General features: G+C 35.9%; 1 protein-coding gene across 1 annotated transcript; it reads right to left on the reverse strand.

Moving 5' to 3' along the window:
• Positions 1–2,325: 2,325 nt before the first annotated feature.
• On the reverse strand, positions 2,326–17,198 carry LOC140151386 (transmembrane ascorbate-dependent reductase CYB561-like). The gene is made up of 5 exons (XM_072173705.1): positions 17,110–17,198; positions 9,137–9,325; positions 7,535–7,737; positions 5,762–5,922; positions 2,326–3,209 (listed from the first exon to the last, which is right to left on the reverse strand). The coding sequence occupies exons 2-5, from the start codon at positions 9,315–9,317 to the stop codon at positions 2,996–2,998; spliced, it is 759 nt and encodes a 252-aa protein (XP_072029806.1). The 5' UTR covers positions 9,318–9,325; positions 17,110–17,198; the 3' UTR covers positions 2,326–2,995.
• Between the last annotated feature and the right edge of the window lie 5,570 nt (positions 17,199–22,768).

A 22,768-nucleotide genomic window follows, 5' to 3' on the forward strand; every position in this document is an offset into this window, starting at 1 on the left:
TGGCCCGGTCCCATGCATGAGATAAGTTAAAGCGGAGTCCCCCTTTCTTGTTCAGTGATGGTTGCTCAATGCTGATGCCTCTCCTGTGCCATTGTTCCTCCTGATCAAGAATGACAACTTCCTCGTTCTTAATTGAGTGTCCAGTGTCCTTTAAATGGAGGTAAATAACGGAGTTTTGCGCTTCATTGGTACACTGCAAAAACAGCAGAGCAACACTTAATAAACACTTTAACACTTCATAAACACTTGTTTAACACAAGATAGTGATGTTAAAATATTATTTAAACACTATCTTGTGTTAAAAATATAAACATCTTCATATTTCTAAACGTGTTTTGGTGTATATAAATTAACATCCCTATATCTTCACTGTACAAACAAGTGTTTATGAAGTGTTAAAGTGTTTATTAAGTGTTGCCCTGCTGTTTTTGCAGTGTACTTGGTCTCCTATGTTGACCAATACGGGTTTTTAACGCCTGTTTGGTTTCTCCAACATAAGCCGCTGAGCACTCGGTGTCACCACACACAACCCCTTACACTAAGTTTGAGAGTTTGTCCTTCAGCTGCTTGTCCTTTACATTCACAAGTTTCCCGCGAAGCGTGTTCACTGGTTTGAAGGACGTGGAAATTCCGTAGGATTTGAAGTGATTCTTCAAGCGTTCCGAGATTCCCGAAATATATTGGTCAACATAGGAGACCAAGTACCAATGAAGCGCAAAACTCCGCTATTTACCTTCATTTAAAGGACACTGGACACTCAATTAAGAACGAGGAAGTTGTCATTCTTGATCAGGAAAAAAATGATCAAGCACGAATTAAGGTTATTAATTATTTTAAACTGTTGTGATTTGGTAGTTCACAGCATCTTACGAATGGTAGTGAGCTTTGGCAAAAACTGCATTGCTCAATTCATAGCGAGTGTGTAGAAGAATTAAAATACCACAGATATACTTTTATAGGTGCTGCAGTTCTTGAGTTACGTTGTAAAGAGGGCTGATACAACAACACTTTTGTAAAACGTACATAACTCATTAACAACAATAAATTACGCAAGTTTGCAAAGTATACGATTTGTAGAATGAACCTTTGCAAAACATCAAGGTGTTATTTTTCAATAATATATTGATCTAGATAATGAAAATCGTTGCTTCGACCAACAATACCTCGTCTACCCTTAAATGGTTTTATTTCAAACAAACTCATATTGACCATAAAATGATGAATAAAAACAGCCGGCTCTCAACACGCGATATTCAAAATTCCCGCGCCGAAATTGTCTAGGACAATGACGTCATGGTTATTTGTGCTCAATTGTCGTAAGCGTTCATTATATTGCTGGATGGGACGTCATTGCACAGGCAATTATGTTCGGTGTCCGGGAAAATTGAATATCTCGTGGTGAGAGACGGCTGTTTTTATTTGTTTTTAAGGTCCTTATGAGTTTCTTTTAAATAAAATCACGTGATTCGTGCTTGATAAGGCATAATGTTGTGTTAAGACAATTTAAAAGCCAGCTTTCAACGTAGAAGAGGTCGTGCAATGTGGGTGGACAGCATTTTTAGGATTTTTATTTAAGTGATATTGATTGTACAATTATTGTATATTGAATTGTGTTTTTGAATTATGTCGGCATTTTTAGGTGAAGGTGACACTTTAGAGGCCGGTCGAGTGCAGATCCGTCGGAACACGCTCTTCAATACGGAATGAATGCTAACCTCATCGTGACATCATCCAAGCAGCAAAGTTCATTTCCCATTGAAAAAGCGTTATCCGACGGATCTGCAGTTGACCATTCTGTTAGTATTGGTTTTGTTATAGGACACAAAATTAAAGACATTTCAGTATTATTTAACTTGTTTTATTATATGAAACTCTCTTTTTATTGTCCTTTTTTATTTATTTTTAAAAATAAAATAAAAATAAGATAAAAAATTAAAAAATTTTATCTTCAACAATAAATTGTCTAGCTTACACTTTTATTTTATATATTCGTTCTCTTTTTCTGTTTCGTACCATTATTGTAAATATTTTATCATAACATGTTACTACATATTCCAATATATTCCATAATAATTCCATTTTTCTTTATCTATATTTATTCTCAGGCTTGTATTCAACATTATTTGATCAATTCTTTTTATTTTCTGAATAAATAACACCAATATTGTATAGCTTTTCTAATATAATTGTATATTGTTCTGGATTTGTAAATAGCAAAACATGCCAAAAGAATTAAAATATTTGATAGATGTTTTTCATTACTTTTAATATCTCACCCACATGTCCATTTACCAAGACTTACAGCATCTTTTTCCATATCTATAGAGTGTATGCAATAAACCAACCGGAACGGTATAATAATTGAAATGGCAGCCATGCTGGAGGACAGTTCTAAGAAAACATAAGATGACAGAGGGACAGGTCTCTAGATCGATTCCACAACCATTCATATCTATCACACGTTTTATTGTATTATCATGCGAATTTCCCCGTGGTACCTTATGGAGGCCAGAATTTTATTTAAATGAGGATGACTTTGTTATGAGTGACGTCGTCGTATTACATACCCTCTATAGCATTATTGTTATTTCCATCTAAAATCTTGGCAATCTATTTTATAAGCATTTGACATTGAAACTATGTCTGGTTTTTTCATAATTAATTAGTTAAAATTAACGAATTTCGCCAATTTTTCAAGACTTATAGTACAAGTTAGTGCTTCAAACAATCACTTCTAATTTTTAGGATATGTTCTTTACATTTATCTATCAATCAAATATAATTTTTTGTTATGCTTTGCATCTCATTTGCATAATTAGATAAATTAACGAATATTGTCCATTTACCAAGACTTACAGCATCGGGTTAGTGCTTTAAACTGTCAAAGTACACGTTATATTCATTTATACTTTTCAGGATATGTTTTTTATTTATATTATAGTTATCTATCTTTAAGCATTCTATATATGAAATATTCTTGTTATTTTCATTTTTGTCAGTGGGGGCTCTCTGCCACGCCTGCCCAACCATTGGCTACCCTACTGCTACCAACTAATGACTGTTTTTCGCCGTCATTTTCTAGGGGGTTCTCCTTCCGCTGGTATCCTTTGTTCGTAACAAGGTAACCAACTATCAGTGCAAACGCGACAATTACTAATCCCATAATATCACCAATTAGTTGTCTGTCGTTGTACATTCTGCCTTTTGGTCTGAAATTGATAAAAATACACACAGAATGAGTATCAAAATGAATGTTATCTGTTAGCATGATTCATACCAATTTGTAAGAGCTCTTTTAGCAAAGTCATAGTTCATTGAATTTACAACCGTATGACAAAACAGGCGAAAATAGTAACTTTTTTCACAAGATTTGCAATTTAAAGAGAATTGGCCATTGCTCATTCTAGTGACGCTAGTGTATGGACAATATAAGTGTGCTTTTTCATTTAATGACATAAAATTTGACAAATATTGTAAGGAACACTTGAGGTTTTGACTTTTAAACCCTACATTTTGGTCAAAAATGTGCTTGGATAGGTAGTTTTCAACAGATTTACCACATTCGCCTTGCTATAACATTGAATTGCGTTTTTTTGCTTTTTTTTTATGTCGGGCATATCTAGGCATTAGCAGCTGAAATCTAGGAGATAACGCTGACGAAACTTCGGCCAGGCACAAGTGACCTGGTGAACGAAGGGGGTCGCCGTAGATAGCTGGTCGGGGTATTTTTACAGGACAGGGAAGTGTAGCCGACAATCGGGCGTTACCCTGATCGGAACCACCCGTAAACGAGGTCTTTCATATGGATCATCTGCCCCGCCATTACCAGATGAACCACAGGGAGAACGGAGATTTTTTTCTTTGATTTTTGGGGGGGGTGCAGGGTCCTGCGGGCAATTGAACCCGGGACCTCTCGCACCAAAGGCAAAGATCTTAACCAGTGTGCCACGCTGCGTTATCTGTTGACCTAGTGACGAAAAGTGTTTAGGGGGAAGTGTTAGCTCTCGTTTAATATAAAAAAAGTCTGATTGGATGAAGGGAACACTTTTTCATTTAATGACATTTAATGACATAAAATTTGACAAATATTGTAAGGAACACTTGAGGTTTTGACTTTTAAAACCTACATTTTGGTCAAAAATGTGCTTGGATAGGTAGTTTTCAACAGATTTACCACATTCGCCTTGCTATAACATTGAATTGCGTTATCTGTTGACCTAGTGACGAAAAGTGTTTAGGAGGAAGTGTTAGCTCTCGTTTAATATTTAAAAAAATTCTGATTGGATGAAGGGAACACTTGAGGTTTCGACAAGAACCAATCAAAGAGGCCCATTTTTCAGCTAGAAGCTCCACAGCTCTCACATTGCTATGCACTCAACCGTGTAGTGTAATCAAATACTGTGGTGGAGACATTCACTGCTTGTTGTTTTCTGCTTGGAAGCTCTTGGAGGAAAATGTGTGCTCATGTGTATCGAGGTGGAAACTGTGCGCATGATGGTTTATAAGAGAATCGTTTTGTATAGAAACCTTTCCATATGAGCCAAAACTTATTTGACTGGTTGAAAGGGGATTCGATATGGGTTTTTTTCCTTTTCAAGTTTCGCAGCGTAAAAAGTTTATATCGCGCACACAGGAAGGTTTTGGCAATCCGAAAGGGGGAAGCTATTTTGGACATTCTTCCCCTGCAATAGGCCTAAAGACATAGATAGTCCAATGGGCGACAGTCCACTTTAGCGTAATTTCATAAGGAATAATAGGTCCATGATTTAAAAGGCTACGAGACCCCTTAAGGGAAGGGGTATGAACGTTTGGACAGTATTTATTGTGGGACATTAGAGCACATCAGACATATTATCGAAATGCATTGTGAATACGAAGAATGTCCTTCTGATATCAAATAATTTTGATTTTTTGAAATTCGCAATGTAATACACATTTTATGGCAAATCATTAAAAATTGATATTTTTGATAAATAAACTTTATAAATCTGATGATTTATACTTAAAGTGTATGAAGGTGGGATGAAAAGCCGACGATCAATTGAAAATTTTGACCTTTCGTATTGAAGATGTGGATTTTTTCCCCAAAAAAACAAAAAAAAAGGTCTTTTTGGGAAAAAATCCATATCTTCAATATAAAAGGTCAAAATTTTCAATTGATCGTCGGCTTTTCCTCCCAGCTACATACACTTTAAGAATATATCATTAGATTTATAAAAAATTATTTCGAGGACTGTTATATATCAAAAATTTGAAAAATATCAAATTTTAATAATTTGTCATAAAATTTGTATTATATCGTGAATTTCAAAAATGAAAATTATTTGATATCAGAAAGACATGCTTCGTATTCAGAATGCAATTCGATACGTCTGGGGTGCTCTCATGTCCCACAAAAAATACTGTCGAAACGCCATAAACGCTCATTCTAGGCCCCTTAAGACAAGACACATATTTCCAGTAAAAAGTATGCTTCTGTACTTAACCAATCGGTGGCGACACCAGAATATTTATCCTGCGGAGGATTCAGGGGGACAAGATTTATTGGGGATTGCATTATGTAGCCTACAATTTGGTATTTTGGCCTAAAACTTAAAATCTTAGATATCTTATTTAACGGGGATTCAACTGAATCATGGGGATTTTTACTTTAGCCATACTTCCTCCATCAGTTTTTGTTGTGTTTAGTTTTGTGTGTGTGTTTTCATGATGATGGATAAAAAATGAACGGAAATAAAATGAATATGAATGAATAACTTACACCTTGGTCTGAAACATGATTGTCTCTTGTATGCCAGATATGGTCGATACGATTGCTAAAGCAAATAGAGCCAAGCCGAAATACCGATGCAAAGGCATATAGGCACCGCGGAAACCCCCGGAGAGTTTTGGAAAGAAAAATATTAAAAATCCACAAATCCACTGTAAATATAAAAGACACAAACATATTAAGGGGACTCGATCTTTTGTGCGTACTTATAGAGGGCCAGGGGATTCACTCTATCATTAAAAAAATTATTTAAAGAAGTTAAAGAGTCCTAAGAATAAAAAACTGTAGTGTAATTCACGCCAGACACAATTTCTTTATATGACAAAATTAATTTTGTAATCGATCAAAAACAAACGTTTTATATCAATTTTAAATTTAGCCTGAATCGGTAAATATGGTACCTCTCGCCCTTTTTTAGGTCAAGGCTGTTTTTACCATTGTGCAGCGAACCATTGTTGAAGCTATTTCACATACATGTACAAAACATTCTAGAGAAAGAATGAGGCCATATACTGTTGAAATATCTTTTGTTGATTTCGAATGATTTTAAGGTCAAATTCCTAAAACCAAAAACAAAACATTGTGACGCAGATATTTCCCGACTTACGCAATTTCATCATCACATCAGTGTCTTTATTATTTGTTTGAAACCTTTACCAAACGTTCGTGCTCTTTATGCATAAAACGGCTAATCTATCTTTACAAAACGCGTCTTTTTTTTGTAAACAAAAGGCTAAAGATGGCATTATGAGATTTATCATTTATCATTACACTCCTCCACTCAACTGCCACCGTGGCCGAGCGGTAAAGGGCTAGACGCGTAATCATCGCTGGTTCGAATCCCAACGAAGCCTGTGGGAACTTTTTTTTCCTTCAAAATTCATGATCGCATTCCGAAATGAGTCACTTGTCGGTAAATTATGTATCTTATCCTTAATACATCGTTATGACCAGTGGCGTAGGGTAGGGGCACGAGCAGCACGCACCCGGGCCGGGGTACGCATGTTTAACACTTCTGTGGGCCTTGGAACCGGGCCTTGGAATTGGTCATTTTTGACTATCGAACTTTACCTACTTCTATGCCTACATTGGTTGTTTTTTGTCCCCCTCTGCGTACTGTCTAGTCTGACTTGTTTCCCCATGATGTGAAGTTGGTGTACCTTTCTCTTTCCAGTTGTTCCAAAGTACCCTCTTGTATCATTTATTGATCCATTATGAGGTTTTTTGTCCTCGTCCGTTGGATTCACCATTACCCATTTCTTTTTATAGTCTCCGGCAATCACAACATTATGCCTTATATGTTAGAAAAATAATTATCAAGCACGAATCAGATGGTTTTATTTAAAACAAACTCATACTGACCATGATAAAAACGAATAAAAACAGTCGGCTCTCACCACGCGATATTCAACATTCCCGCACTGAAATTGTCTGATAGTGCAATGACGTCATGGTTATCGTCAGCCTTCATTGTATCACTGGGACGTCATTGCACTGGACAATTTCGGTGAATATCGCGTGTTGAGAGACGGATGTTTTTATTCGTTTTTATAGTCAATAATAAGTTTGTTTTAAATAAAACCACGCGATCTGTGCTTGATAATTATTTTTCTTACATATACGGCATAATGTTGTGATTGACAGAGACTTCCTTTTAAAAACTGATGAAAATCAATCATTTTGTTCTGAAAATGTCCCGGGAAAATGTATTGGTAAGAGTGTGGTCTTAACGTCCTGCAGGCTGTTCTACAATGTTCTACGTACCTGAAGTCCAAACATGAGATATGTAGTGAAACCAACCCAGCTATGTACCGTGTGTACGTTATCCCAGTTATTGGCATTTTGATAAGCGAAGGATGCCTTCAATGCGATGCCACCCATGATTACTACGATGCCTTGTAGAATCAGATGAATGAGCTTGGACGTGTACTTGGAAAACATGGGGAAGAAACGAAATACCAGGATTCCTGAAGGAAGGAAGAACAGAAAATAGGTATAGTCGCATTTTACTATTTACAAAATCAATATAACAGCTAGGGCTGTTATAGTGCCAGTGACACTAGTTTTCATGCCCCTCCGTTGAACATAGGCTTAATTAATCCTACCCAGGAAAATTTGCATGTAGGCTAGTCACATTAAGAAAAATAAGCGGTTAACTCACCATTTATTGCAACATAACCCATTTAATCACCATTCATTTCAGAATTTTTTTAATAACACATCAAAAGTCCCCGGAAATCCAATTAGTGCAACAAGTGTTTAATTTGCATAAATACAAAATGACCGCTTATGCAGTGGATGAAATTTCAAAGTTGGTCAAATCTTTTTAAAACTTTTGCTCTCATCATAAGGATTCAGAAAAAGTATAGTTTGACGTGTCTCTGACATACAGTTTTCGAGTTAAAGGCAAAAAGGTCAAAGGTCAGATTTTGGGGTCCATAGACGTCTACGGTTGAAAAAAGCTAACAATTTTAATTAGGCTAGGCACTCAGAACTCGGTATTTTGGCTTGGCTCGAGTCACGTCGCTCTAAAAGTCGATCGATACATGTTGAAATCAGCACAATTAAGAGATACACCTTTTTGCTATGAAATTAATTTTCTCGGTCATATATATATAACGCAATATTTTTTCCTTCAGAAATGTCAGTTAAAACATAGTGCTTGGATATACATTTTTTTTTTAATCCTGGTGCTGAAATTAGGCATGAAATTGTGTCTTTTAAGTGTAAGATTTTTTATTTTTATAGGCCTAAACTTCGCCCACGAGCTTTTTTCGGAATTCATTTTTAGCGTTTCAAACTAATATAGTTTGCTAAAGAAAGATATTTCCCACCTCTGTAAGGCACATCGTGTGGGTCTATATATTATAGTTTTGTCAGAATATCTGTTTTGATTTCACCTTTTTGCATTTGCAAACTGCCAAAATGTCCAGTACTTCATTTCCAATACAGCCTGTCTCAAAAAAAAATTGTGCAAGTGAAAAGCGCCCTCTGTGGCAATTAGAAAATACCATTGTGACATAATGCTTACATCGACGTCAAGGGCATAGTCTTAGCTCTCAAATGCCGTTTAGTTTGTTCAATTTGCTTGTTTTAATCTCGAGATATGCTTACTTAACAACGAAAGGCTAAAATCACAATTGTGCCACTTTTACTAGGGAAGAGGGGCTGTACATGTAAATCAATGATAGCATCAAGTTTATCAAGAGTTCCTCGTGAAATCAAAAGAATGCATCAATTACACAACAATGGCCACATGCATAATTATGTATTTTGATGAATACCCGGACGTACCATCAATTAAAAATCTGTACGTAGGCCTACTCTCAGATAGTAGGCCCCGGGAGTAGGCCTACTCTTACTTACCATCTCCGTTTAATATCACCATTCCTAATACCATTAACAATGGGTGAAAATTGAAATGTTTCATGGAGCCGTCCCAAGCAAATCCCCCTAGCGTCACACCGGTCCAGAATCCCAATAACACCAGAGTAGCAATAGCCAAGATTTGGGACGCAATAACCAGGGACACGAATAGCTTATCCATGGTATTTTCTGTAAAAGTCCGAAAACAGGAAAAACAAATTCAAAACCCATTGAATCATGTTAATCTTGATCTATTTTGTGATGTTACCCAGGTAACAAAATACCCGCGATATAGCAATAGCAAAATAAGAGCCAAAAACGTGCTTTTAGGGTGTTTTTCGTATGCTGTGACAATCAAGCCTTGACGACTTGTACATGTTGTACTAAGACTAATTTCAGTTTATGCATTTTAATTTTTTGAAAAGATATGTTTCATTCTTAAAACCAACCATTTAATTAAAAGTAACACAAAAAAGTGAAAATTAGAGCAAAATTTTGGCATAATACTCAAGATTTTCAATGCTTTTTTTTTTGTTCCAAGTCTTTGATTTTTGTGACTCTATTGTCAGAAAACATGCCGAAAATGCATGTTTTTGGCTCTTTTTTCAAGAAATAAGTAAAACAGTGAACTTTTTCTTTTATCTCCAGTTAGGACTAAATGAATGGTATAGGAATGAGCATGTTTCATTTGGCAGAACTTGATAATCTTTTAATCCCAAAAAATGTATGTTGTATTTTTCTGGAATGTGGAGTATACATCGGAGATTGGTCAAACTATACTTTTTCTGAATCCTAATAATGAGATCAACACAATTATATGATTTTTATCCACATTCCCCCAATTTCGAAATTTAAGGCCTGCATTAGCGTCTATTTTGGAAATATGCAAATTAACATTTCCCCTGTGCCCTTTTTTTTTTTTTTAGAATATGTTGTTCAGGAGGGCATTTAGAGTCACTAGCAAGCAAAAACATCGGTGTTCCATTTTTGTCTAGCTCATACGTAATAATTAAGTCGTGTATAGAATTTGCAATTATTGGGGCATACAATGTAGGCCAAGGTGGTGTGTGTCACATGATGTGTAGTCAACATATAAAACTATTATGGTTGATCTACGTGTCTTCCAGACCTTTAATTTGCCACATTGTTCAATCTTCTTTTGAAAATCTAAAAATAAATTCTGTCTTTAGTTTTGATCTTTTCCTATTCAAACATTACGAAACTAACATAAAATTTAGAATTCGACAATGATACATTATATACTATAACACTGAACTTAGTTTGACAATTATTTACCATTATTACTGTGATGCTTTAGGTTTGGTACTTAGATGTCATCTGATAAATTTCACCATTTATGATGCGATAAAGCGAAATGAGTCATGTCTGGTAGTGACGGGTACCATCATTGAGAATTATAGTACTCTAGAAATCAATATCCTCGACATTCGACTCATTCCTATTGAACGCCACACATTTTCTAACATGAGATGTAGACCTACTATACTCTTTTTGCATAATTTACAGTATTAACAAACAAGCGTGACAGGGCACCACAAAGTTCAAATTCTCTCATCTTTAGGGCTAACTATTATATAAGATAGAAGCTTATGACTGGCCTCAAAAAGAAACTTATAATTTTTCACATGGTCATATCTTAAAATCCTGTCCATAAAATGAACCAAAAGTATACACAGAATTTCTTCAATACTTTACTCTAAACACATATCAGTAACCAAGCAGTTGTCCAACTGACACAACAGCAAAATGCACTGACACGGAACAGCTTCATGGACCACATTCACAGGCGAATAATTGGCACCCAGCAAAAGAAATCTGTGAGAATGCGTACAAGATCCTTATACAAGTGATAATTTCCAAAGAGTAAGTGGAATAGTGTAGTACGGGGCTGCTTCAGCTTTTCACACACTTTCTTCAAGAAACACTATTCCACTTACTCACAGATTTCTTTCTTTTTGAGCCCAGTTTATATACTTAAATCCTCAAATGTGAACATTTTGATACATCTGATTTTAGCAATGTGAAACATAATTGGACATTGTTGCACATTGTTCTCCCCTCTACCACATCAACAATGTCACTTCATTTGTCATTTATAATCACCTATTCATGTGTATGGCCGAGTAATCTTCCTTGGAACATGAAAACTGAGAAGGTTCCAAATGAAAAATGTCAAATTTACCATAGAGCTTTGCATTATAACAAACAGGAGAGAGCCGGGATAAGGGTACAAGCTACAGAATCAATAGGCCTTTGCTACATACAGCGCAGAAAATGACAATTTCGGCACATTTTCCTTGATACCTCTCTATGTTCCAAGTTAAATTAATCAGCGTTGGAATGAGCGGTTGTGACAGATGAGGTGTCATCTTACTAGAAAACTAGATGATTTCACTGATGTGTCACTGATATATGTCTAGATGGGCCAATCAAATTAAAAAATCATCCATTGCATTAGAATCCATTTCGCATGCATCCATCTCCCAAGAGCTAACACAAAAACATATAAAGTCCCAAAACATCCAACAGTGCCTAATTAGCATAAATCCAAAATGGCCGCAGTGGTAAAATTTCAAATTTGGTCAAATCTTGCTTAAAAAAACCATACCAGTGTATGCCTCTCATCATAAGGAATCGCAAAAAGTATAGTTTGTCCTATCTCCGATGTACATTTCTGGAGTTACAGGGGAAAGGGTCAAATTTTGACCCTACAGGAGGGAAAATGGAAAATTCTCCGATTTTGATAAGATATGGTCTCATATTGTTCCGCTTGCAAAAGCATTTAATAATAAAAATTCCTTTAAAAAGGAATAGGGCGAGCCACTGAGGAAGTGCCAAGATAAAGGTGTAGTTATTTTATTCGAACTGTTTTTATAAATGGGATTGTTCATAATAAGCACGTTTGTACGTTTGTCAAATGACAAGTAGGGCATGTAGTAAAAACACACTGCATAATTCTTGATAGGCAATTGTTGTCAAAAGGGTGGTTCAAAAGAAACACAAATAATTACTACAGACACATGCAATGTAGTTTTGTAATTTTAATAATACTGGAAAAAGAATCTTATAAAGATCGAGATAACATAAAAGCACCATCATAACACAGTAGTTATTACGTTGACATTATTATGTAAATAAGTTTATGTGCATCAGTCATATCCATAACAAAATATGAATGTCATTAGATTATTGACCAATGAAAACACAGGTAAATGAAAGTCAAGTGTTACGAAAACTAGGCGGACATCTTCCACTAATTGCCTCAGCCATGTTTGGCCCACTCACACAGCAACACACAGAGCACGTATAGGGACCCAAAAAACTTCACCCGATTTAACACACTTAGCTCTATCGTATATCTTCAGCACCACATTCAGCTACCCTTCAGCTTCTCAAAACTAGGTGTATTTTAAAATTTTATTATAAGAAATTACTGTGCAATATTACTATTTTACTAACTCATCTTCCAACTGATATTAAGCCCGAGCAACTGGTAATTACATAGCCATAACACGGTCACCTAGCTACTGTGCAACACTGGGAACCAATATTTTTAATGAACCCGCTATATTCCTTTCCCGTGCTCAAATATTTTGTGAACCGGTCTCATTTTAAAGGCCATGTAAACAAAACAACACGTGTGCAATTTCAACCAATAAAAATCAATAGATGTTTGCAAAATTACCATATTTAGGTGTCTATCATTTACCGAAAACCACCGTGCTCTATCACTGAAAATCACGCATGACGTAACCAGTAGTGCATTATCAGTGGTACTTGCTGCATGCGTGATCAATTACTGGCATTGTGCGCTGATTGGGTAATCTCGGTACCTACTAAATATTCATATCGATCCATCTATGAGTCATGCATGGTTGTAAATGTCCTCTCCACAGTGTGAAGTTTTTAGTGCGTGATCAAATCGTGTAATTTACCTGATATCATGATGACCATGATAATGACTTGCGTGTGTTGTGAGAAGTGCATAAATCTTCTAACAAATGCTATTTTATCTCCGTGTTCTAACAATAAATTTCATCAGAATAACATTTTCACATGTCATTTTTGTCTTTAGCTTTAAATGTGTCATAATATAAATGACGTTCTTTAGTTAACTTCCACGTTTACCCAGATATTAGGCCTATTAGCAGTATCAGGTCTCTCAATCTAGTATATACACAGATTTACAGCTCATCTTACCCCCCCCCCTTCAGAAAGTCCAATTGGCACGGTACATGTATAATAATTTACTTCCGAATGGTACCTTGCGCCTTTTAGCTCCACTTATTCATTTACACCGATTAAAGGATTCTCGTTAAACCAGCAAGCCTGAGTGAGGGCGTTACTGATGTTACATCAGCAGAGCCAAGTGAAGGCCAAGTATCATTAACATATTCTATACGCTATAGTAAAACAACAAGCACATGCAAGCAAGTAGTTTGCCAGTATCAATAAAACTATAATGAGGCTATTAATGTAGCCCAACTGTACGTACAATCTGGCAATACCGCTCAGTCTGAGAGAAATGAAAAATATCTGTTGCAATTTTCTGATTTGCATAAAAGTAATGCTAGTTCATGGAAGCTGTAAAACAATTATTTCTTTTAATACAAACATATTCCTTGGTAAGACAACTTTATAGCACTGTTTGAATATCAACATGAAGTAGTAATGACAAATTTAAATGGACACTATCGCCTCTGTAGTTTCCTGATTACATAGACAGCACGAATATTTCATTTTTATTCTGAAACGCCGTGAAGAAGTAAGTAGTACAAAACCCAGCGCAATATGGTCGAAAATCGCTTCGCGATTTTCGCCCAAAAGAATAATTTGCCATATCTGACCAGTGGCTTGTTATACCCTGGTAACATGGCCAAGAAAATCAAATTCCATAGAGCCGTATTGACCTTGACCTATTTTGTAATGTTACCTATCAAAACATCCAATACAATGCAACTTTTCTTATTTTTATTTATTTTTGCGAAAGGAACATTTGAGACCAGTCGAATTAAAATTGGAGCATATTTCCATTGAAAACGACTGTGGACCCAAATTTTGACCTTTGACCTTGTTACCTATAACTCAAGTATGTCGGAAACTGGTCAAATTCTTCTTTTTCGCCAGCCCATTCGGGGCTGGTATATATTTCTGGGATGGGGTCAGTTTGCTCAAGAGGTTAACTTTTATTGGTATTGGAATGACTTTTTTTTAAATTTCTTGTGGTGGAATTTTTTTTAAATTATCGTAATTCGATTTGTAAGGAAAAGTAAGTATGTTTTGCCGTTTCAACGAATGAAAACGAGTGAGTATTACCAAAGTTATGTTTGAATTAATTATGACTTTAAAAGTTCTAGGTATAGGCCTAAACGTAACAATAATAGTTAATATACAGCATCATATGGTCAGCAGAAGAATATTACATCACCAATTCATGAATTATGTCATTTCAGTGTCCTTGATCCGGGGTCCTTGACCGCTGAACAGTGTGATATCATGTTGATAACAGATCTAAGAATCAAAATCTTCATCATTTGGACGATATTGATGTCAAAGTAATTATCTATCCTATCCTGTGTCGTTTTATGGATAAAAATGACTCAAATTGTTATTGATGAAATAGTTATTATCATAAACATCAGTTTTGTCTTTTCAACAGGAAAAATCCGATGCAAAATAAAGATTTTAGGGCCTAGCTATAATATGGGCATAATTTATGCATGTAGGCCTATAGTATTGAACAATGTACCCATTTGATATGCACTTATAGATAAATAAATTGTCTTACTTTTAATAATAAGCATGGGTAAAAAGCAGTAAAGACAAAAATACAGAACAATTTGGAGTAATGAATTAAAGAGTTGACAGGAGTTATAGGAGTTAATGTTTTTGCTGTTTCAGTGTGCATGTTCTCACCATTGATGGTTTGGTGAACTGTCATGTAACATGGATGTAAGCGTGATCCTAAAAATGCCTTTCACGGTGACCCAAACTATTTACAAGACCTCTTCTGCATTGAGGCTGGCCTTCCCTTTTAAAGGGAATTTTTATTGTATCCTTAAGATGAGAGCAAAACATTGGTATGGTTTTTAATCAGTGGCGTAGATTTCTTTTTGACATTGGGGTGGGGGGGTGGGGGTTGGAAAACATTTCTTTAAGTACATGTATAGTCAACTGTTGAGAGTGATGGGAAGTGGGTTTTGGATTGATGGAGAGTGGGTCTAGGATCGAAATGTAGAATCAAAATGGATGCAAAATTGGTGTATATTCGATTCCATTCAAATTCAATTTCCCAATTTAGAAAATAATTTTGATTCCAATTCAATTCGATTCATGAAAAATTTATGTAATTTTGATTCCAATTCGACCTACTCCTGTATCAAAATGAAAATTGCCACAAAATCATTATGATTCAATCCAATTTCGATGCATCGAAATAACACTGTATTTGGCACACCCTGTATATTTTAACGTTGGGCAAAACGTAAACAAACTGTATATTTTTTCAAAGCTTCGTCATTATGCTATTCAAATACCGTATATCACTATTATTGCTAAAATGAACTCAGTAAGTAAGCAAGTGAGCTCGCGTTAAGCTCATTACGTGAATCCTATTGTATACAAAATAGAGACAGATATACCTTTGATCTAATGATCATCGCCGATAATTTCTGGAATGACTCCGTCTCATGGGGGGTTCATATTTAGTAACAAGTAAATCACGTATACGCAAAACATGTATTATGGATGCGCATACATTTACTTAGCTGTTGAACTTGAATATTCATATTTCATTTAATATATGATGTTTTTTACGATTAATATGTTGAAACATGTTGTTCCAGAATGTTTCTAAATAGTTTATTATGGAATAGTGCAGTTCACACACATTTTAAGGACGGGTAAAATTGTTTTAACCACTGTTTTAAAAATACGAAGATCTTATTAAAATAAAGTGCGCATTGACGAGTTGAATTATACTCCCACCAAACGAGATGTATCTCAGTGTTGCCCGGTACTGCCCGGGTTGGTCCGATTTTATTTGCTTACCCAAAACTTTAACAATTGTTCCTCCCCCGAGGTTTCAAAATAAACCGCGTCCTGAGCCCTCTTTTAAACTAGACAATAAAAGAGATGTAAAGCATAATGTGCATCATTTTCATCAAGTTAGAATGACTTATGCTGTTTCATCATATTTATAGCGCACACAAGTGTGCGATCATGTATGTATACAACACAAAAGATTGTAAGTGATAATCGTGTTACATAATCAAAACGTTGATCTGGAAACCTCAAAGGGCGGCAATTATGATTGTACAATAGAATGTGTGCGAACTTTCTCCTTCTCTACTACCTCCATGCTCTGATTTTCAACAATCTGTGACATGTAACACAAAGGTACCCTAGTTTATAACACAGGACCAGGTGCGAGTGATCAGCATGATATGAACGTTGTAGTGCAGGGCGATATATTAAAAAATTGTATTCATCTACCTGTTACGTCATCACTTCTACGGCGAATTTACCAAAAAAAGCTAGTCGGTGAATTGTTGGTAGTATCTCTTTAAAAATTGCAAGCTTTGCTCTGAAGATATATATACAGAGAAGTCATCAAAATATATTTTGGTAGCATTAAACTTCACAAAGAATTGCTGAACTGTTTTAATGCGTTTAAAAATTGGCAACGATTAATTGACTGAAATAGTTCTAGTTCCATGCTCTATCTCTATATTGTGTTGTCGTGGATAGAAGCTATATATTTCTCGATCAAGTTTAAATGCGAACATTATGTAACAGATATATGTACTTACGATACAGCAGACTTACCAGTCACCGCGCCGGGACCAATATGATCAATGTTGCATGCCCAGGGAGAATAGCAGCTAATACCAATTTGGCATTGATAGTTTATTGATTGTACAAAATTTAATGACTTTTTAATACAATTATACCTTTATGTGTTTCCTTTTGGTTGCTGCTATCGACTCGTTGACGTTTCACAAGTTGTACAAGTAGGCCTAGGCCTATCCGATCTGGTATGCCTCGTTGGTTTCAGCATCAGTGATTTTTGCTCGTGACACTTTGGTAACACAATAGAAAATATTTCATCATCTTGTTGGGCAGTATGCCTGCTTAGACAATGCTAACGGCTTAAGGGCCATGTAGGCCCAACAGGCCTAGGCCTACTCCAATTAGGCCTATTATTCGAAGTAGAATAATCTTCAATATATGATTCAGTTAATCATGATTTTGTTTGCTGACAAAAAATTATGTCGAATGTCAGGTGGAAATAATTATATTATCGATTTTATGTCTTCAAAACATGATTGGAAATAGATTGACCTTTCGGTAAATCCCATAAGCCTTTGCGAGTACACCTGGGATGTCGTCATTTGACGTCACGCCGATCTGCGCCGATGGCCGATGCGCACATCGTTTATCGAACATCGTTACTGCGAATTGCAAGTCGGCGTGATAAAAATTCAAACCCAAGACAATCGATTTGATGTCAATGGTCGTAATACGGTACTATCCGCGGGAATACTATCCAATAATCACAATCAATGTTAAAACAGAATTAAGCTTGCAGTAGAGACCAGATTTATTTGTCACCAGATTACTGTATGTACTGACTTATCATGAACTGAAAACTTAATTTTGCCTTCTATCCTAATGTTACAATTGTATTAAAGAAGTAAATGTTATCGTATATCCAAACGGCGTGATTGGGGCTCGAGCAAACTGGCATTTGAAAATATTGAGAAAAAAATCCAAACGGTTACATTTCAAGCTATTTCAGCACATCACATCAAAACTCCCATTGGGCGCACCATTCCCTTTTTAAAGGAATTATATTAAGGCATCAGAAGAGCTGCCGTGACGCTCACCGCACAGCATGGTTTATTGTTTGTCCGATTAGAGCGCTGACATATTGGCAAATGTTGCCACTCAATATTCATAAGAGCACATTCAACCATGATTCAACGTCCAGTTTTCAAAATTGGGTGACTTGTGTTTGGAAGGTGTGAAATACATCTGACTGGGCGTATCAATTACGTAACGCATAAAGGCATTGACATCATCGAATGGCTGCCTAGTGCTGTTTATGTGTTTAGTCTCTCACTGCAAAAACAGTGCTTATAAAGTGAAGGCAAGAATATGTTTAAAAACGTTATATTTAGAATATGTCAGATGTTTAGAAATTGAACAACTGACCAATGTTCAGAAATTTGACACATGATGTTTAGCTGCTAAACGTGTTTACAAAGTGAAGGCAATTTTTTTTTTAATAGAATTTTGTTAGTGGTGCTATCTACTGAGGATTAAGTTTTAAAAAATTAAAGCATTAAGCCTGGTGCGGCAACATTTGAAAAAAATGTACATCATATAAAATCTTATAAACGTAACGGAAGACGCGCCCAGCAAGTTCTATTGTATGTCGCAGTCATTCGAGCTATCTTCAGTAGATAGCAAAACGAATATACAGAATAATACCATGACTTTTGTTCAGAAACGGACTTTTTCCTACTGAGCTTGTGAATTGAAGCAGTCAGCACAACCACTTGAAACTAAAAAACCTTTCTCCTTAAATTCTAATTGTCATCAGGGACGTAGCCAGGATTTATGGGGGGGGGGGGGGAGGGCGGATTTATAAAAAGTGCATGGACCTTTTTTCCCAAAGGCCAAAAGTGCACCTTTTCCCCAAATTGTTGAATTTTTTGACCAAGAAAGCATAAAGAACCTATTTTTGCTCTCTATAAGCTTTTTATAAGTTGTGATTTTTGGCCACACAACAACCCATGTTGTGTCAGTGAGGCTTATGTAATGGTGCAGATGACTGTTACGTATGTCCGGTTGGTTCACTGGGCTGAAGCAAATATGCTAATTTGGACCTTTTTGACCAAAAAAGCATATAAAATAGGGTTATAATATAAAATACGCCTTTAAATATATAGTACATTTTCCGTTTTTCGGTATATTTTGATAATTCGAAGGCAGTTTAGGTACATCCCAGCAAACACAAAACATTTTGCACATTATTCGCAAAAGGTTAGCAAAGATTGACAGAAAACGTTTAAATGTCGGTTATATAAAGGATATATAAAGGGCATAAAACGTTTCCGTAACATTCAAAAACATTTTCTGAAAACTTGCTGTCAAACATTCTACTATATATGTTATTACAACATTTTGGAAAAATGTTTGTAAAAATATTGCACAATAACATTTCGACAACATTTAAAAAATGTTTTTGTAGCATTTTTTTCATATAAAACCTTTTAAAACGTGTTCATGATCTTTATATAACCCGACATTTTAATGTATCTCTTAAATGAGTGGGATTGACAGTGGCGTAGATTTCCTTTTGACATTTTGCTATTTTTGAATCTAAACTGATGAAATATGGTGCAAAAGTGGAATAAATGCGCGCGAAGCACGTGAAAATTTGCACTTTGGGGGCTAAAATGGGCAAATATGAGGTTAATTTGGTTAGAAACCTATATTCAGGCATCAACATTGAGGGGATGATTGTATGTAGCAACCCCCCGGCAAAATATTGGGGGGATAAATCCCCCATCCCCCCGGGATCTACGCCTATGGGGATTGAGATATGTTTAGAATCGTGCCAGTGGTACTACCTACTGAAGATCAAATTCAAATATCCAAATGTTGCGACATTTTCTTTTGGATGTTGATGTGTTTTTGCTATCTACTGAAGATAGCTCCAATTAAATGCATGTTGTCATTTTGTCTTCTGAGCTAGACAGATTGATATTGTGCTAAGCCTACGACTGGTGCTATTTCTACTGAAGATCAAATTAACATTTCAAGCAGGGACTTGCTTTAAAAATATTTTAAACGTGTTAAGGACTCGGATAGCAATGTTTGTTCAGTATTTTTGTGGGACTCGAAAGCACATCAGATCACATTTAATTGCATTCTGTATATACGAGAAATCTCCTTGCACAGTATTTTGTGGGGCATGAGAGCAAATCAGATACATTCAATTGCATTCTGAATACGAAGAATGTCATTAATTATATGTTGTTTTCTTATGAATAATGAATCCTTCATGTTTTTGTTGTTTATTATGTCAATGCAACTATTGGGTTGATCTGGGTCTGTCATTTCCCAGCTCTTTGGCTGCCCGTGCTTCTTGCCTTGTGCATTCTCTTTCTACTGGACAGAGATCATCTCCATGTATTTTAATTTTAAATAACTTCCATGATGTGTGATTTGATTGTATGAAGAGTAGTTGATTAAGGGAACAACCCAAAAGTTCGATAAAGCTCTATAAAAGAAAGTCCTTTCGTTAGAAGGCTAACCCCCTCCCCCCTCCCTTCTAACGTAAGTGTCAAATATCGAAATATCCAACCCGTATTCATTGGGCACAGGGCCGTCGCTATGGTCGATGGGGTTATGGAGGGGTGCGACATTGCTAGGATATTGATCACATTTAAAAAACAATAATTCTATTTCATTTTGAAATATTTTTCTGTGTAAAAAATTAGGACTTGCTGGATTTTCAACAAAAAAAAAGAATCAAAGCGCGGTACAGCTGCTTAAAACAATGAATTTACAAGTTGCAGGTTGCGAGTACTACACTCTATATTTATTTAAATCATTTTTAAGCAACCACTGTAAAATGTCAATATCGTACTTCAGAAAATACTAAAATTTTACAATTATATATTACATCCTTAAAAAATATCAACTTTGACCGACGTAACCGGACTTTTTGACTCCTCCCTCCCTAACGAAAGGACTTTCGTTTATAGGGCTTTGTCGAACTTTTGGGTTGTTCCCTAAGAGCAGGGGGCTGGTGGTTATTATCTTTGTACCAGAGATGTAATTTTTCGGGAAATCTCCTGGGTTTGTTTTGGCTTGGTTCTTTCTCGGGCATTTTCATGCTTTTCTCAGGAGTTTTTCGTGGCTTATATCTTTGTAGTGTGTCTTTTCCCCCACCAGTCCCAAGTACAGGAAATAAAAAAAAGAAGAAGAATGTCATTCTGATATCAAATAATTTTTATTTTTTGAAATTCGCCATATAATACAAATGTTATGGCAAATTATTAAAAATTGATAATTTTTAATGTTTAGCCTGACAGTCCTCGAAGTAAACTTTATAAAACTAATGACATTTGTTCCTCAAAAGACCTCAAATTTGTAGGTCATTTGGGAAAAACATTTAGGTCCTATATCTTCGATACGAAAGCTCAAAATTTTCAAACGATCATGACGGCTTTTTCTCCCAGATACATAGGCCTGCACTTTAAGTGCATATCTTTAGATTGATAAAGTTTATTAATTTGTCAAAAATACCAATTTTTAATAATTTGCCATAAATTCGTATATCGCGAATCAAAATTATTTGATATCAGAATGACATTCTTCGTATTAATTGAATGTGTCTGATTTGCTCTCATGCCCCACAAAATACTCAGTGTGCAAACGTTGCTATCCGATCCCTTAAGGGGTGGTGCAATAATTATGTGTACCCCAGGGGGGTGAATTATAGGGGGGCAAAGATTTTTGGCAGGCCAGAAGGGGGGGCAAGCATTTTTGGCAGGTCAAAAGGGGGGTCAAGCAATTTTGGCAGGTCGAAAGGGGGGGCAAGCAATTTTTGGCTCAGATATTTTGGGTACCGTTTCTACATTTAATACGCCCTAAAAAGGCATAGGAAAACGTTAGGAACACATTCAAATATGCAAAATTTCCTGCTCGCTGTGCTCGCATTAGGACCTATATGATAAGACAATTTAAGGTTTTAAATTCGGGTTCCCCAAAATCTTGCATGTGTAAGGGGGGGGCAAAGATTTTTGGCACGTCAAAAGGGGGCGAAGGTTTTTGGCACGTCGAAAGGGGGGGCAAAGATTTTTGGCATGGCCAAAGGGGGGGCAAGCGTTTTTGGCAGACCATTTTGAGAATTCACCCCCAGGGGAAAACATAATTATTGCACCACCCCTAACTAGTGTAGGCCTACTATACACATTCTGAACGGAACTCATGTAGGCCTAGTAGGAACAAATTTGCATTTTTACCTATCCATGGTATCCTAGTAAGGGTATCACAGTCTTTTAGTATTAGAAAACAGGTAAAATGTTGAAGTCTTCAAAAAAACAAAACAAAAAAACAACAACCAAAAAACAAAGAAACAACCAACTTTAGGACTGAGATGATAGAACACGACCAGGCAGTGTGAAATACTGCTGGTTACATTTTGGTTGTTAAATAATTATATACATCCCTTTAATGTTATTTGTTGACTGATACACATGTACAGAGTACGTGACGGTACTCTAAGTCCAAGTTAAAGTTCCCGAACAATTATATTCCTGCTTGGCTCGACTGCAAATACTTATTATAGTGTGACTCATGCACTTGTTCAATTAAAACAGACGAAGATAAATATTAAAATCACAGTTATTTGATCAGCACTGAGACTGCAACTATAATTGTGCCAATTTTTATTTTACAGATACAAATTTATAAAAGGCGCTGTTCGCAATAGCGCACTGGTAAAATTTAAATATTCATACAAATATTAAATAAAATAATGAATTGAATCATCCAGACTGTCTGGGCCGAGTTCATACAGTACATAATTTG

The sequence above is a fragment of the Amphiura filiformis genome, chromosome 4 (assembly GCF_039555335.1).
Source record: "Amphiura filiformis chromosome 4, Afil_fr2py, whole genome shotgun sequence".
Taxonomy (NCBI): Eukaryota; Metazoa; Echinodermata; class Ophiuroidea; order Amphilepidida; family Amphiuridae; genus Amphiura; species Amphiura filiformis.